General features: G+C 39.1%; 1 protein-coding gene across 12 annotated transcripts in view; it reads left to right on the top strand.

Annotated features, from left to right (window-relative positions):
• The window catches only part of AKAP6 (A-kinase anchoring protein 6), a 294067-nt gene that overhangs the window by 111247 nt on the left and 164338 nt on the right, over positions 1-18482 (top strand). For all 12 annotated transcript variants that reach the window (XM_083840099.1, XM_083840104.1, XM_083840100.1 and 9 more), the window contains one exon: positions 2808-4598. In XM_083840099.1, the coding sequence (XP_083696225.1) occupies positions 2808-4598 (1791 nt within the window). The remainder of the gene's footprint in view (positions 1-2807; positions 4599-18482) is intronic.

Here is an 18482-nt window from a genome sequence, read left to right as displayed (position 1 = left end):
ACTGCTCTCTGCAGTTTTTAACCTGCTGGTATTCATTCAAGCTTTTCATCAGGTATAATAGTAGTGGCTTTATTTGACTGAAATAAATAAATACAAGATAAAGTAGGAAAAAATTGTATCTGCTGTCATCTAACTCCATTATTTATTTATTTATTTATTGTGTGTTTCCCTTGTATCCTTCCCCAACTAGGACTACATTGTGGGACTAATTGCCTCACGATACAAGTAGCATATCTATTAGGGATTTTCAGGCATATGGGGTTAGTGAAGCTGCCCGAGCAAACCTAGAAACCTTTGCCCATACAAATAACACTTCCTTGCAGAAACATTTTCATACTTTTCAGTTCTTGGGGAATATGAACAGGGTATGAAAGTTTATTTTTTCTCCTAGAAGGCCTGAAAGTTATCAGGTTTGTAGTTAATAGAAGTAAATTTTTCACACAAAGCAAAGACTTCTATTTTGGAATTTACTACCTCAGGACACTTAGAGGTGGAAAGTGTAGTTGGGCTCAAAAACAAATGTAAAAACTAAGGAAAGATAGGAAGAATGATAACCTCTGGAAAAGAAAACCCTTATGCTGCTCATTGGCAGCAGCTGGGGGTGCAGGTAGATACGTGGAAGGGTCATGTAGGTACACCCGCGTCTTACAGCTCAGCTAGCAGAAAATGTCTGGAACTGCTGCAGACACAGGATACTGGGCTAGAAGGAAATGTGATCCGAACCAGTAGAGCAAATGGTATGCTTTTCTGTAGTCCACGAACCTACCATTTCACAAAATGTTTGGCTCGTTCCGTAAGTCAGCTGTCTTCTGCATAATGGTCAAGAGTGGCTCTGGCTGCCAATGTTAACCGAGGAGCTCCATGGAAGTGACCTGCCAAGGTTTCTTTCGTGCGCACTAAGACAATCACATCTTGTTGGTATTCACTGCTCCCTTGGTTCACAGAGCACATAGCCAGTCGTCTGGGCGGGCAGCAGTCCTGCCGGGGCTCTGTTTACACTGTAGCTGTGACAAGCACAAATGGGCACAAGCTAGCTTCAACGTAATCAACAGGGATAATACTTGTAAAGTGGCTACCAAAATGTGGAAGTATGCAGCACAGGCTGTACTGGCTTGCTTAGGAACCCAAGTAATTAGCTGGGCAGGCAGTAAGTATGCTTTTGGCTATCTCAGCAGTGCCATACAGAATCAGGTGCTGCAGGAAGAGGTACGCAAGGTTTCGTGGCTTGGAGGAAATAGAATAGGAACCAGTGAGGCAACCTGCCATGATGGATATACTTCTATCCATGATGGATATACTTAAATAACTTTTCAAATAAGAACTTCAGAGTTAATATTTTGAAGGACGTTTTTCTCTTTTAGGACTTACCCAAAGGTAGATAAGAAGGAAAGAAAAACTAGTTCTGTGCAGCCTGAATTCTGTCTAGCTGAACCTAACCTGTGAGTTTTATTCCACAACTGATAAAGAGAGGAAATATGGAAAGGACCAGTATAAGCCCCTGTTAATATACAGTGAATCCTAATGTTCTCTAACAGTTGGTAAAATTCAGAGTAGGAACAACCTTACAAATTAATTTAGCTTATTTGAAAGAGTCAAAAAATGCAGAATTGTGCTGGCTTAAATATAAATACAAGAAGGTGTTGGAAATACAGCCCAAAGAGTTTTACAGCTTTTTTTTTTTTAATGGTATTTTACAGTATTTACAGAATTTTACAATATTACAATGTGCAAACAGGCAGATTTTTTGAAGTAAGGCATTCCTATTGGTAGTTGTGTAAATAATTAAATATAATATTTTCCTGAAATAAAAACAATGTTAATACTGGTGTTAAATAATGCTCCTCTGAAGTACCCGTTTAAGAGGCTGCCTAGGAAATGACTGAGCAAGATGGTTTAATGCATCTGATTGTAAATTTTATTAATGTTAATAAACACTGTTTTAAGAGATGAGGGAATGGAGCTCATTACTCAGGAGAAATGAAGGCCCCTAGGGCCTTGGAAAGGGTTTTGATTTACATATGGCTTTACAGTTTCTAATCTTTTCTTGAGATTAGAGGAAAAAAGCAGCTGTAATACTGATCATTTTTTAGTCATTATGTTCCTTAATAAATGCAGCTCCAAAATACAAAATTGACAGTTTTATAGAAACTTCTCCTTTTAATTCTGGACTATTGATATAGTCCAGTTTGTGGCATAGGTTCTACATCTGGTTAGAATATGCTAAATAAAAGATATTTTTCAAAGTCCAAGGTTTTGGTTGATAAATATTTTTCTAATCTCTCTTCTATAAATAATATTTTTAACTAGAGGAATTTTTTGTATGTTTGCTTTGACTAATACAAGTGGGGTGGACAGAGTACAGGGCTCAAATTTTACATGTTTATAGAAGATGGCAAACAATAGCCTTCTTTATTAAGACTGTTCTTGTTCAGACCATAGTCCAAGTGGTTTATTGTGAGATTGTGGGGTAACTGCACCTTCTTTAGGAAAGAGTTCGCTTGAAAAATATCTGTTATGAAGACCAAACTTGGGAATACAGACCAGCATACTGATTTAGGCACCTAAAGTTAGAATACTAAAACATGAGTTTCTGCCTTTTATGATACTTTTAAAATAGTCATTGTAACCACTTGAGCTAATGTTGGCTTTTTTATTTTTAAGTCTTCTTTCAGTTTATTGGCAGTTCAGTAATGAATGCTTTTCTAGCTGTTAAGTAGCGAAACACTGAAGCTGATAGTTCATTACCTTGTGTGTGCTGTATAAGAAAATTAAATTTCTAAAAGGTACTATTTCTTTGTCTGTTTCAGGATCGTCTTGACTCCTTAACTGAAGTTGATGATTCTGGACAGCTAACTATCAAATGTTCTCAAAATTACTTGTCACTGGATTGTGGTATTACTGCATTTGAACTATCTGACTACAGTCCAAGTGAGGATTTGCTTGGTGCCCTGGATGACATGACCTCCAGCCAAGGTAAAGCAAAATCATTTGAATCCTGGAACTACAGTGAGATGGATAAGGACTTTCCAGGACTTATCAGAAGTGTGGGTTTACTTGCAGTAGCAACTGATTCCATTGCTCCCCAGTGTAATGAAGCATTAAATGAGAAAGAAACCCATTTACCTCTTTCGGTGGAAGATGAGGATGAAAGCAAGGAGAGGAACGCACCCCAAGAGCTTTCACTATCATGTCCTCCTGCAAATTCCTCTGTTCCTAAAGGCCCTTGCTCTGAAGATGGTGTCTCATCAACTGACAGCAAAACAGTTTCCACATCAAAGAAAGCAGAATGCAGTCTTCCTCAGCTCACTGGTGAAAAAATCAAACATCCTCACTGTGAAAACTCAACTCCTAAAAGGTCCATTAGAGACTGCTTTAACTATAATGAAGATTCCCCTACACAGCCTACGTTGCCAAAAAGAGGTCTCTTTCTGAAAGATGATGTTTTTAAGGATTATATGGAAACCAATGATTTTAAAAGGCAAATCTCTCAGATAGTAAAGAATGAAATGAGTAGAAGTACACCCTCGTTGTTAGATCCACCAGATAGGTCCAAGCTTTGCCTAGCTTTACAGTCACCCTACACTAACAGTCCATCTGCAGTTAGTCAGTCATATGATTGTTTAAATAAAATAGGTGATAGAAATCTTGAGTACACAATAAATAATCACTTTAAGGACAGTCCTGTAAGTCTAGGGAAACCTGCTCACTACACCTTTAAAGAAAAATCAAAGCACAAGAAGTCTCATGATGCTTCAGAGAAAGCGAAAGCTGGCAGAACATCTGGACATATGTGTAAAACAGCTCCACCAATACAAGTCAAAAAAAGGGGACGTTCTTCTCTACAAAATGGGATTGCTTCTCATAACTCTCAGTCTCTTGAGGGGACAGAAACAGATTCTACTTCTGCATCATCAGATTCTTGTAACCAGAGAGACCCAAGTGGGAAATCACAAGGTAAAACTGAGCCTTTTAGTTCACCAACACATAGCCAAAAGAGTGCTTCCTCAGCGGGTTCAGAACTTATCAACTCATCACCTCTTTTACTGAGAAGAAAGAAAAATAAAAGTTTCTGCTCATCACCAAGTTATAGTCATACAAACAGTAAAGATGGTGAGGTCTGGTATGGATCTGACGAATATTTAGCACTTCCTTCACATCTCAAACAGACTGAAGTATTAGCTTTAAAACTAGAAAATTTGACAAAGCTGCTGCCCCAAAAGCCCAGAAGAGAAACCATTCAAAACATTGATGACTGGGAGCTGTCAGAAATGAACTCAGATTCAGAAATGTATCCAACGTACCAGGTAAAAAAGCACAAAAAAACAGGTAGAATTTCACCAAGCTCTTCAAGTGATATAGTATCCTCCTTGGGTGACAGTATTGAATCTGGGCCTCTCAGTGATATTCTCTCTGATGAAGATCTTTCTATGCCTGTATCTTGCATTAAAAAATACATTGAAGAAAAGTCAGAAAGGACTGCTGTCACTCAGCCCACTGAGAATGAGACGTCTGCCTCAAATAAATCAGCTTTAATTCATCAACTCATGCAAGATATACAACATCAAGAGAATTATGAAACCATATGGGAAAAAATTGAGGTAAGGCAGTAATCCTGTGTTTTTCTGCTGTCTGCTTGATAAGCCTATATTTGGAGATGGAGCTGGGGGCAAGGGAGAAGTTGCTTTCTTGTTTTCTTTTAACATTGAAAATAGTATTATCTAGTGACTCCTAGAAGTAGACAACAGCAGTGATCGCTGTGATTATGATAGACTGTAGTTAACCTTAATTATACAGAATTTGCCTACATTATTACTTACATCAATGCCTGTAAACTTGGCAAAACATACTCTACAAAGAGAGTAGAGCTTTCCCAAGATCAGGTATGTAATAGGTTATTTTTGGATGAAATGACAGGTAAGCATTGGAAAATAAGGAATTTTTGTTGTGTTTGGATGAAGTGATGCTTCACATTACTTGCCTATTTTCTTTTAAAAAATAATTGCTTTAGTCCAAGAATATGGGAATAATTTTATTGAATCCTGTCACGTCACGTATAATAACCACACTGCATTTTCACCATTTCTCTTCCCTTGAAGTGATAGCCCTTCCAGTGTTGGTGGAACTAAGCATAGCATCTACTAATTTTTTTTTCTTCCTTAAGTAAACCTTCCTAAATAATGGCAATTTACTAGTGCAGTATGCTACTGCAATAGTGGCAATATACTATCCAATTTAACTTCAGATGAGATAGGATTTTCTTAGCTACTAGCAATCACTTCAAAACTAACTCTTCTACAGAAAGAACAAAGGTTGCATTAGTTAACACTATGAGAGCTCTCCTAGAGAAAAAAGTATAAACTTTGCAAAGGGAGCTGAGTTTGAATGAATAATCAAATAATGACCCAACAACCTCAATAATAAAGTTATTAGTTTACATTCATAATGCTTTTTTTCAGTTTTCTAATGCATTCGTCTTCCTTTCTATTGTAGAGGAGAACTCTCCTCTTCAGAATATTTCATGTCCATATTCAATACAGTTTTCTAAAATGGCTGTCAAAAAAGAAACCTCCATCTCTGGTAGAATCCAAAAGCCTCTAAAATTCACAAAATGCATTAAAGGGTGATCTTGGCATCTAAATGCTAAATCTGTTGTCTGCGTTATCCTCTTTGTTATTAAGCTCTGTAAGAGCTAAAGAAAAATAGGGACTTTGCTTTATAACTTTAGTAAACAGTTCCCGATTTCCATAACTTTTGAAGATATTAAAAGTAGCGTCAGTAGTATAAAGGTAGTTGAGCTAGAGATGTATGAATAGAAACATTATTCAGGGTAGAAAACACAGGGGGAGAAATTTCTTCTTAAATTAAGGAGGGAGCATCAGCTGTCAGCCTTGAAACACTCAGGCACAAAGGGCAGTACTCAATGACTTGAGTTGTTCCCTCCATTCAGATGGCTGGGGATCATCTTCTGGACTCTGATGAAAGAACCATCTCCGTAAGTGCAAGTTGTTTCTATGCTTAAGTTTGTACAGTGTTGAAAATTAGTCCGGGTGAAGTTTGTGGATACAGAGCCCTTCATTCCGTGCAAGCAAAAAATCCCATCAAAGCTGCTTGTCAATATGTAAGATGCTGTTTCACTTGATGCCACAAGAGCCTGTTTAAGGATTGGAGTTGCTGAGTGTCTAGGGACCAACTCCCTCCACTAGAGGCAGCTAGCATCCTTTTGGCAAGAAGCAGGTGGCAGAGAAGATTTTTTTTCATTGCCCTCCCAAATCATCATGTTTACTTTCCTCAAACTTTTTGAAAAGGTAATTCTCTCTTTTTGGGCTCATCTGTCTCCTCTCCTCAGCTCATCTGTCATCCTCTCCTCACCTCCTCTGGAGGGTGCATTGGGCTCCTGGCAGTGATTATAGGTAGTCAGCTGCTCTCTGGACAGAGTCAGCCCTTCCAGACCGTGATTACAGCTGCCTCTCTTGTTCTGGTGAACTTTGCTACCGCTGACCCTGCTTTTTCTAAAATTCCCGTGCCCCAGAGAAATGTGTTCTCCTGTTTGAGAAGCAATGATTTTGGAGTTTGAAAATAATCTTACGAAGTATGTTATAGGATGGGGCTCAGAGTAGAAGGAGGACAGTAAATGTAAAGAAGGCCAGGTGCAAAGAGCACTGTTAAGAAAAGAGAGAGCTCAGTAATCCACGTGCTTAAAAGCAGCATACAAGAAACTTTCATATTTATTTCATGCAGAAAGGTCTATTTTAGTTACAGTAAATGGCTTGAAAATGTACCTCCTGAGCTGTGAATAAAAATTATCAAGAGAAAAGTTTTGACATGTTTTGCAAAAAAATGTATATTTTAAAGAAATACAAGGTTTTCCAAAGCTGCTTATTTACCTGAGTTTTTTCATTGTTTCTAGCAATTATGTTTTCTGCTTATAGGACTAGTAAAGAATCATTTTCTGAATACAAGAACTCTTACTGAGGTAATTTCTGCCTCAGTAACACAATGGTGCCTTACTGAACAAGTTTAATTTGACATAATTAATAGCAAAATAGAAAATTCCTCCCTTATGTGATGCTATGAAGTACTGTGAACAAAATCTTCCTAAAAAATACCATACCTGTGTCACAGCTGAGTCCTTTGTTTTGGCAGATCTCCTGTTTCATAATTCCCTACGCAGAACAGGAAAAGTGTGCCATTGCTTTTTAATTATCATCATTTGGCGTTTACATTAATTCTGTTATGTAACAAGTCCTCCAGCCCCAAAAAGGAATTTCCTAATTGCATGAATACGCATCTTAGCAATAATTCAGTTCTTCTTTTGTTAGTGGTGGTTTTGTGCTAAAGAAGTCAGGTCTGAAATGAGAACTTAATTAAGGAGAGAAGAAACATGCTCATGCATATTTGCAATTGTTACATTGTTACAAATGTCTAGCCTAATATATTTTATTTATTGAGGTTGTAAAACAAAACTAAAATAACTCAACCTTTCCTTTTGGGAGAACAACAGCTTAGAAACAACTGCCAGCCTGAAAATCACTGAGAGTCATATTTTAGCTAGGAAATAGAGTGAAGGTAATTGAGTGAACAAGGAAGCTTCAATGGGAATAATTTTGAATTCATATAAATCCGGAAATATCTTGATGGTAAGCAATTTGTTGAATGTATGCTAAAGTATTTATTGGAAGACTTATTGTCTCAGTTATATGGAGCATAGTCATGTGAGGAAATTGATCAACTGTGTTTTTTCATACTTCCAAATTATGCAGATGCCCTTGCACAAGTACTGGCATACTGTTAACCTTTCTGTCTAGCCCCAGACAGAATCCTACTTGACTGGCCCATTTGCAGTTGAATTGGAAGGAACACTGTCTTGCTTTGTGTTAAATACTACCTATTCTTGCTATATCTTGTCTTCCACTGGAGCTAATTCTTTAGTATATGCTTCTTATTTATTTAACACTGGGTATCTCCATTCTGTGGTACATTGCAATTTCTGTGGCAGTTCTGTGTGCATTTCAGAAATTACTTTTTAGAGATAAATGTGAGAATGAGTGATGCAAAATTCTGATTGTTCTTTTTATTGTTAAAGTATAGTTCTCCTATGAAAAAGAACATAAATGAGCTTTTAGTAGCTGCCCCAAATGAATTGTAGAATGAAGATTCAGGTCTATAGTTTCTGATGTACTAACTGGAAAGGGAAAAGATACAACAACATCATTCTTCCAGGTAAAATCAACAGAGTTCTTTGCAGTAAGAAGATGGGACAGTTCAGCCTGGAGAAGAGGAGGTTCAGGAAGGGTCTCATCAATGTGTACAAATACCTGAAGGGAGGGTGCAAAGAAGCGGAACCCAGGCTCTTTTTGGTGGTGCCCAGTGCCAGGACATAAGAGACAATGGGCATAAACTGGAACATGAGATCCTGTCTGAACACCAGGAAGCACTTTGTTATTGTGTGGGTGTCAGAGCACTGGCACAGGCTGCCCAGAGAGGCTGTGGAGTCTCCTCCTTGCAGATCTCCAAAAGCCACCTGGACGTGGCCCTGTGTGCCATGCTCTGGGTGGCCCTGCCTGAGCAGGGGGCTGGACCAGGTGGCCTCCAGAGGTCCCTGCCAGCCTCAGCCGTTCTGTGATTCCGTAATGCCCAGCTGCCACTTTTCACACTTAAAATTAGGACTCCATAGTATCAGTTTCAGAAGGTTTTAAGGTTTAATTTCTGTAAGAAATCTAAGTTTTCCTTAAAATCATACTAATAATTGATTTTTTTCATTTTTATGTGCCAACTGAAAAATTGGAAGGAGAAGGTGATCTTGGGATGATCCAATGATAATGGATTTTAAATCATCTCACCAATAAATTGATAACAGCAATAAAAAAACTCATTCAGCCAGCTTTATCTCCTCCTCTAGAAAGCAATACTAGAATGACTGTACTGACATCCTTGTCCTGTAATCTGTGGTCACTGATAGTCCCATTCTATTTGATTTTTGAGAACATTATTATAAAGGGTGGAAAGGTAACCATTTGCAAGATAGTGCATTTAAATGAAGATACGTTTGCTTTTCAGGCCTCAAGGCTTATTGTATGGAGCAAATTGCCAAATTTTCCTCATTTACAGACTTGCTGCTTGTTTTATTGCAGGCTCCTTTTCTGTAAGAGGCAGATGAACAGATGAATTTCTCCTGAAAGTGGCAATTTGATATCTATCAATCCCGTCTTTTCAGCTCAGCACGTTTCATGAATTTGCCCTCAACTCTGGCAGCTCTGTATTTTGTCTGGGGAGCCCCGCCAGCCTTGGCACTGGTTACCCAGCTGCTTGACATATTTTTCTGGTGTGGGTTAAATAATACCCCAGGGATCCTACATCGAAAAGTCAGATAAAAACTTTGCTGCCTTCCAGGGCCCAATCAGGGCACCGTCACCCTTGTGCAGCCATTTATCCCCTCCAAACCCAAGATCTCTTAGTGGAGCAGAGATTAAAGTCCCTTTCTGCAAGTTACTGGAGAAATGGGATTAATTTTCCTGTCTAGGACGAACTAAGGATCAGTGAGTTTTGCAGTCTGCAAAGAAGAGCGTAATATCAGAGCTGATCTTGTTCATGTAACAAATAGCTTGTGTATTTGGGTGGGAAAGATTTGCATTTTCAGAGGGTAGTCACAAAAGATGGCTAAGCTGTTGGTTTATGCAAATGTTTGATAGGCTTGGTAGAACAAATTACATAGTGGAGTTACAGCTGGGAGTCCATTTGGACAGCGGAGAGACAGTTGGGTGGAAAATATTTGGAGAACTGAATGTGGAAAATGATTTTCATCTTTAGACTAATGAGCATGCACAGAGGACAAATGAAGTTTGGGCTGTGGGGCTAAGGTGGCTGAAAAACCATTGGGAACTGATAACGTTGATGGGGCTTGGTAATACAGGAAAAACCTAATAGAAACCAGTAATGGCAGAACAGGTGGAAAAAGCAAAGATAATTGGTAGGGGGCAGGACTTGTTTCTTTCAGATTACCAGATAAAGGATTTTTCAAGTCAACACTTATGTTGACTTCAGTGCTCTCTTCAGCCCTCTTTCTTTCAATAAATTACATACTGGTGCTTTAATGCTGAGCCCTTTAGAATTAATGGAATGCATATTTTTTCCTAATAGATAAAGTGATTGTCAAAATTTTTTCATCTCTAAAACTTACTATACCGTTTTATACCATTTATGTTGACATACTGCTCTTTGTTGATGAACAATTTACAAACAAAACCAAAAAATAAAGTTGGTATCAGATCCAGAAATACCTCGGCAACTCCGCAGTTTTCTCAGCAGCCTTGCTGCGTTGTGCAGCATAACTGAGGATGTCATACCATGTTCTGCAGTGAGAGTCAAGAACTGTGTTTTGCTGCTTTGAGTCCAATGATACTCCCCTGCTTTGAAAGCCTATCCCTCAGTTTTCAAGCTGCTTAAACTATTATTAAGCAGTAATGCATATGAGCTCTCACTTTTACTCAGACAAATGATACTGAAATACAGTGAACGCTCTATTTCTCCAAAACATTTGGTTCCTAACACTTTGCTTGAATCTTAAACAGCTCCTCCAAGTATATTCACTTTTCTTTGGCACTTGCTTTAAAACAAATAGTCTGAGCGAGTTTGTCACCAGGAATCTTTGTGAAAACAGAAACTTCTTTGCAAGCTGTGCAAATTCTGAATTTGTAACTGTACATCTAAAACCGACTGCAGGAATTATGCTTCCTTAATGAAACACGTCTATTATGAAGCATATGCTTGTTCTAAACTGTTTGAATTCCCAGTGTAAAGACCTCAGAATAATTTGGCAGTGAGCAGTTTTAGATCAGGGATTTTTACATAATTTAGCATGTCATGCCAAATAATTCGAAGAAAAAAAAAAGAAGATAGAACTAGAAAAAAATCTGCTCACAAATAATTTTAGTACCAGTGATTTAAGGATATGTCTTTATTGGTATTTAGAACTGACTGTAAGTGATATGTCCACATCAACTGTTGGCTCACATCTGATGTGAAACTTTTTGCTCCAAAAGGCCTCCCCATTCTTTCTTGTTCTGTACACAGTTGGACACCACATCTCGGCTCAGGGATGAGAGCTTAGATGAAACAAGGAACAGCTGTTTTTGTGTACATGATTCTGTGAGCCCTCCTCTTCTATGCATTTTTATAGATTAGCTTTAAGTGACCATTGGTTTCACAACTCTGAGTCATGTCTTAATCATTTCTGTCATAGCCACAAGCCTGAACCAGAACCATCCACATTGTTTATTTGCGAACTGGAAACTTTATAGAAATAGGTCAAGGATTATTTTTTACCCTCTGGATCTCTGCTAAGAGGAAAGTGTGCTGCAGAGCTGAAGATCATAGAAACATAGAATCATACAAAGGCTCAGGTTGGAAGCTTAAAGGTCATCTAACTCCAAGCCCCTTGCCACAGGCAGGGATGCCACCCACGAGATGAGGTTGGCCAAGGCCCCATCCAGCCTGGCCTTGAACACCTCCAGGGATGGGGCTTCCACAGCTTCTCTGGGCAGCCTGTTCCAGTGCCTCACCACCCTCTGAGTGAAGAATTTCCTCCAAATGTCTAATGTAAATCTATCCCCTTTTAGTTTAAGACCATTCCCCCTTGTCCTATCATTATCTGTCCAAGTAAAGAGTCATTCTCCGTCTTTTTTATAAGACCCCTTTTAGCACTGAAAGGCTGCAATGAGGTCTCCCTGGAGCCTTCTCTTCTCCAGGCTGAACATCCCCAGCTCTCTCAGCCTTTCTTCATAGGAGAGGTGCTCCAGCCCTCTGATTGTCTTCGTAGCCCTCCTCTGGACCCTATCTAACAGGTTCCCATCCTTCTTGTGCTGGATGCCCCAAACCTGGACACAGTACTCCAGGTGTGGCCTCATGAGGGCAGAGTAGAGGGAAACAATCCCCTCCCTTGACCTGCTGATCAGAGCTCTTTTGATGCAGCCCAGGACACAGCTGGCCTTCTGGGCTGATGGCGAGGGAGAATGTTGAGACTGCATGAGGTGGACTTTCTGCTCTCTGTAGTAAAGGACAAGCTGGAAGGTGAGCAGTGGGTGAGGCTGACCTCCCTGGAAAGCCTCTAGAGACTCTAGATTTAAAAGGGACACAGGAATGTCTTGAAGAACTAATCGGTATTGACTCTAAGATGACCTTAAGATCAATTCCTTTCTATCAGTGCAGAGACATCCATTATTGTCTGGGATTATTCAGTGCTGACAGTTCTCTCTCAGAGGCAGAGGAAGGCATTCAGGAACCATTAACATAGGTTCAAGCTTCCAGTGATGGCACAATCTTTCCAAACACAGACAAGAATCAAATTGGTATTGGGAAATTACTTTTGGGTATGTATGGTGGTTTAAGAGGAATCCTCTTGTATTGTTCAGCACTGAATCCTCTATAAATGCTGTTTTACAGGGAGCAGGTACAGGACAGAGGGCTTTTTTTCTTTTTTTTTTTTGAGTTTGAGATAGCTTCTGAGCAACCCTGTTAATTAGTCATTGTATTGATTTTAGTACTCCTTGAAGTGCCATCATTACCAAAAAGAAAACTGTTTAACTGAAATTTGCATTTTCTAGTATTCCCTTAAATACAGTGTATACAGAGGGGTGAGAAAGACTCTTCATCACTTTATATTTTCATAGAGATGTGCCTTTCCCAATGGTTTAAAGTCTAGCTGCTCTGTTACATAATATACTTAGGCTCTTGCACACTGATGTTTTATGTATCCTCTGTGAGGAAGTACAGGATATTCCACAAAGATACAGTATACGGAAGTCGTCATGGTCTGGTCTAAATATTTAATTATTTAAATAATACATTGCTACTAACTTCCAACTAAATTAGATTCCAGTCTATCTACTGTTGTTAATGCATCATTGCCTTAAAATGTGTACATGCTGGAGATGAGTCAGCAGGAGAAATGTTCAAGGGTCTAAAGAGGATTAACCTGAGAGGAAAGATCAAGTCCACTTATGTAAGATTATTGCATAACTCCTCAAAATATGTTCATATCCTTTTCTCCTTGTTTATCCTTATGTGTTTCGACAGCAACTGGTTTTCATTCCTCCATCCTTTCCAGTATGTTAGGATCAGGAGTGAAACACTAAAGCATGATGACTCTTAAATCATAGTTGTCAACATTAGGCATCAGAGTGAACATGTGGCAAATACAGACAGGAAATTGTCTTTCAGAGGCTTATTTCAGACTGTCTGTAGGCTTACACAGGTTTTTGAAAGTCATCTTGAAAGCAATGAGAGAGGCAAAAAAAAAATTTTTTTTTTTTTAATTTCATCCTTGCTTTAGGCTTTGGAGTACAGATGATAATCCTTAAAAACAGCTGAGCTATCCTTGGCAAATCAAACTGGCATCTTATCTGAATATTCCCTTGTTGCTAGTAGAGACGTATTTTGAACCCTGGTTTCAAGTAGGTCAAATAAGGTTACCAGAATGGGGGCTAGGTTTGCTTCTGGTTTACCTTGGACAATGTTTGGAAACTCTACAGTGCAGGTTAAACAAGGAAGAACCAACAAGCAAATGGATTTTTAGTAGTAGGTAGTGTAGACATTAAGGTCACAAAAACATAATATTTATTTTCTCTCCTGATGGCAGCATCTGACTACGTAAGTGTTTCCTTACTGAGCTGTACAACACTAAAGACACATAGGGTCATTTAAAATGTAAATACTGCGGCACCATGAGCAGCAACTGAACTATAGTAGCTGGCATAAAACGAGCTCAGATAAGTACAAACTAAGGTCAATCTCATCCGTGCATTGCAGTGCAAATTTCTCACTTCTCCCACAGAGAATCTTTTAAATTTTGTTCTGTACACATTTCCAAATTTTGGTGAAAAATAAAAGTAACTCTGAATTATGGTTTATAGAGGGTGTAAAGGACTGCCCACAAACAACCACTGGAAAAAAAGAAACTATTTGAAAGGGAAGGTAGATGAATTAGGAGGAAAAAAAAGAAAGGCAATTAGTGGAGGAAGTAATAGTGACAGGATTTCTTTGGAGACTGCAGGTGAACAAAAACCGAGCGCATAACAGGAAGCTAAATTGGGGAATTGGAGGAATAATAATACAGTAAAAAAGGTGACAAATCTTAATGTCTTCTTGCTCTTGTCATATTTGAAGAATAGAGGCAATTGCTACTTTCCCTCTTTTATTTTTTAAACACAGAAATCTTACTGCAAAACAAGGTCATGGGTCAAAGAATTTAAATATCTCTTGTGAGGTGACAGACTTAACCTCTTCGCACCAATTAGCCTTATTCAATAGGAGATGCTGAAATAAACTTTCTGATTTTGATGGGAAATCATGGCCATTATATCTTAATTCATGTCAAGGATTTAGCAGAGGTCAATATATTCAGCAGTTACCCAGAAGCAAACAGCATATGTTCTATTTTAGTAAAAAGGAGTGTTTTTTTTTTTTCCTTCAAATTGGAAAACTTTTAGAAATGGTGATATATCACCCTCTTGAGGCCAAAACTTGTTACTGCACCTATTTTACAGATTTTTTTCTTTTTCTCGAATGAGACTTGTGTAACTTCATAGTCAGAGTCGTTAGAAATTCAGAGCTTAAATAATTGTAAATTATAGCTTTGACCTTATGAATATAACTCCTTATGAAGATCTTTTTCTTTAGTGTAGGCTCCAACTATTTTCTTGCTATGTATTTTATTCCAAAGAAATTAAATATTAAAATATTGTTCTGATTTTAAAAAGCAATAGCATGAATATGCCTGTCATTAAACTTCTAAAACATATAACCTGCACTTCCACTTCTACAGATGTTGTGAAATACATTTCAAAAATATACTCCGTCCTCTGCAAATAAGAAATGTCTCACTGTGCAAATATAGCTGCCATTTTTATTATTATTTAGAGAACTATACTAACGCTATATAAATAAGCAATGTCTAAGCCTACTTTGTGACCATCAGGCCAAGAATATAGTGGCTTTCTTCCTTTATCCATCACTTACTAGCTAACTTACTGGAAATGTTATGTAAAAAATAATGAATTTAGCTGTTATTTCAAAGGCACTGCAAATCCTTTTAAATTGATTTTGTACCTTTGGGTGAAGGTCCACAATTTGCTAATGTAATTCTTTTAATGTGATTTGTTCTTTGGGAAAAGGTAAACTTCTTGCAAGTGCCCAGACAACATTCAAAACTTTAATTGAGATCGTGCCATGGGCCCACTCTGTTCAGGCTACAGGAGCAGCCATGGCGCATGTATATCGTACGCAGCTTTACGGGAATTAAATGCTGGGGGAAGCGAGGATCATTTCCAGCAACTATGAGATCAAAGATTAGGGAAACGTTAGGACCAGCTGGGGGAGGTGGGAGATGTGATTGAGTGTCCTCTGGTGCTGCCAGTGCCTGTTTGAGGGGTGGCAGCTGGCCACCGGCAGAGCTGGCAGCTGCACAGGGACGTTCCTTCCCCAGGTCACCGTCTGATGCCCCAGTACTCGGGGCATGCAAACCAAGGAATGATGCTCGTCCATAACTGCCTATTTTTCTGAGCAGAATAAAGCTGGAGTCTAATATACTACAGAGGCCATTATATGGAAAAATTGCAAATGAATATTAGTTCATCTTTTGGATGCAATTCAGCGCATAATCAATACATACGTTAGCTGTAAAACAATCTGAAAATAAGGTATGTTGCCAACACAACAGTTAAAATAATTATATGAAGAGGCAATGCAGTACTTCCAAGTACCCTTACATCACTGTAAGTTGCTTCAACATCAATAGTTATATTGGCAGCTTTTTTAGAAAAAGCGAGTCAGATGACTAGCTTCACTGAAAATGAAGATGCTGATTATAGACTCACACTAACCACAGAGTTTGAATCAAGGTTGCTACACAACAGATATTTCATACTGAAAGAATAGGGACAGTTGTGATCAGGAAATGTGGCTATAGGTTCATCTATTGAATAAATAGATTTGTACTTAGGAATAACAGATCCTGAACCAACTTCTAAATTTTCTATTATAGTTTAGAGTTGCTCACAGTAGACAAAAAAAGGAAATTGGGACCATGTGAATATATCACAGCAATGTGCCCCTATCCTGTACACAGGACATAGCAACTCATTTTGGTGCCTGGTATTTTTACCAGTTCCCCTCTTGCCAAGCCGCTCTCCCCTCTCCTGTACTGTGCCCAGGGTCCTTCCAGAATCCAGACCCTCCTTCCAGCCACTGCTGCAGGTCTGACCTCCTCCTTTTGGGACTTGCACTATGCTTCTTGTCTAAGGCATATTTGCTGCTTCTGTCCTTCCCTTGGGATGTCTTTGGCTACAAATGTGTGGAGACTCTGTGGTCATAACTTGTCCCCGGATTTACCAGCTTAGAGAGACAACAGTTGATGACCTAAATATATTCACTTCTCTGGGATGATTTCTAGATATGGCAAGTCTTTGACTTAGGGTCACATAAGGGTATAATCTAAAAATGCCTTAGTTTAAGATATTTGATGCTGTGACACGTAAGAGAAACTTAAACTTACCCTGTACTGGAACATGTTTGGGGCACCTATCTTTATTCCCTAGCTGGCCTCTTGGAATTTACGTAAAGAAGAAATGACTCAGAAAAAGTTATTTTAAGAGTAGTGAGAGCTACTGGGAGATGTGACCAATATCAGGCATTGCTATTTGTGAATGAACGTATTTTCAGAAGCAATGTTCTATGCTGCTAGCACTGACCAGACCATTTGGACGGTCATTCAGAAGTTTGTACATTGCTCAGGGCTCGCTCACAGTATCACATTTGCTGACTGTTCTGCGTTTAAGAGCTTTTGTGTGCCAGTTTTATTCCCAATAGTCCCCAAAAAATCACTTTTTTTTTTTTTATGGTAATGAAATTAAAGGAACTACTTTGCCCTTTGCCTGTATTTCTTACTCCTTTATTTTTTTCTCTGTTCATGCCCCATTTCCTTATTGCCTGTTCTTCTTTCCTGGTCCTGTCTCATTCTCAGGGTATCCTGGTATCCTTTTATCCTGGTATCCTCTAACTTTCATATCAGGGTATCAGGTATCATTTAACTCTGCTGCTTATATTGTTCACTCCATTGTTTCAGATTGTTTCCTTGGGAATCTTTTCCCACTCTGCCTCAGAATTTCAGAGGAGCACAGACCAAGGATGCTGAATGAGATGAGTGGTAGAAACTTGCAGGTACAGATTTACACTGAGGAGGTTTTCTGACAGGGCAGTACTGATTGGAACAGTGGAGGAGTATTTACCTCTTTAACCACTATATCTGTGTCTGCGAAATCCAGCAGTGCTAAAACTTAGGTGAATAAAAGTGGTGTGTTTTATTTTTTTTAAATTTATTATTATTATTATTTTATTTATATTTTTTTCCCATATTCTTTTCATCATTTTGAGATGGTGATTTAGGTAGCTGGCAAAACGAAGTTCTTCAGGCGTTCCAAGCTGCCTCCAGCAGGGGGCTGGCTCAGGCTGCCTTCCCGCAGAGCTGCCTCGCAGCCGTGCTCCGGCCCGGGCCTCCCATGGAGCTCGAAAGGTTTGCAATATTGCCCTGCAAAGAACCCAGTTCCGAGTTGTTCTGTATGATAACTTAGGAGGCAGATAAGCAAAAGAATTTTTCTGTCATCTAAAATGTGTAGACATACGTAAAAATTTTCCACACAAAGAAAGATATGCTAATGTACTTATTTGCTTGATTCCCAGGATTGCTTTGAATCTCACACCACTTTGGAGATGCAGCACTGGCCTCCCCTATTTTTGCAGTATGAACTCTCTCCTCACCTGAATGAATGCAGGAAGCCTAAAACCTTATCTGGCTTTGTGGCTGTTAACGTGATGTCTCGGTTACAAAGCACGGTCACACGAGTGTGAGAAAAGATCAGCAGCCATTTTGTATGCCTGGCGTTATTGCCTTCAGAGCAGATGGCATCTCTGGAGGTTTACAACCAATCCATATTGCTGTTAAGTTCATACCAGATGATTCTTTAAATGATGGATGAATTGGAGAGTTTTCCCGTTCCCCTCCCTTCCCTTCACTACTCCTCTCTACTCTCAAGCACTTGCAAAGTCACGAGGATGTTGGCCTTTTCTATGCTGCGACGTGGCATTCGTCTGTGTAGTTGTCTTGGCCTCAAGGCTGCATGGAGCTCTGCTGCCCAGCAGTGTCCTTCCAGCCCCCAGATTTTGCTTCTATGGTTGTAGGTGTTCACTGATCCTTCAAAAGGCTGGGGGAAGTGTTATCAGTGGTGCTGGAAGCTTGTCTGCTGTCTAAGAATATATCTCTCAGGAACAGGGCTTGGGGAGAGTTTGGCTTGCTCTTCTTGTGTCTATCTTTAGCTCTGCCCCAGAGTCGATCTGTCGATAGTCTAAATGTCCATTTTTAGATCTTATTTCAGAAGTTTGAAATAGTATTGGAGGCCTTGTGGTGGTTCTTTTAAAATTAAAGCAGATCTTCA

This window comes from Anser anser (assembly GCF_964211835.1).
Source record: "Anser anser genome assembly, chromosome: 5".
NCBI lineage: Eukaryota > Metazoa > Chordata > Aves > Anseriformes > Anatidae > Anser > Anser anser.
The sequence above is the reverse complement of the archived record's forward strand: the minus strand, read 5'-3'. Positions and strand labels throughout refer to the sequence as shown.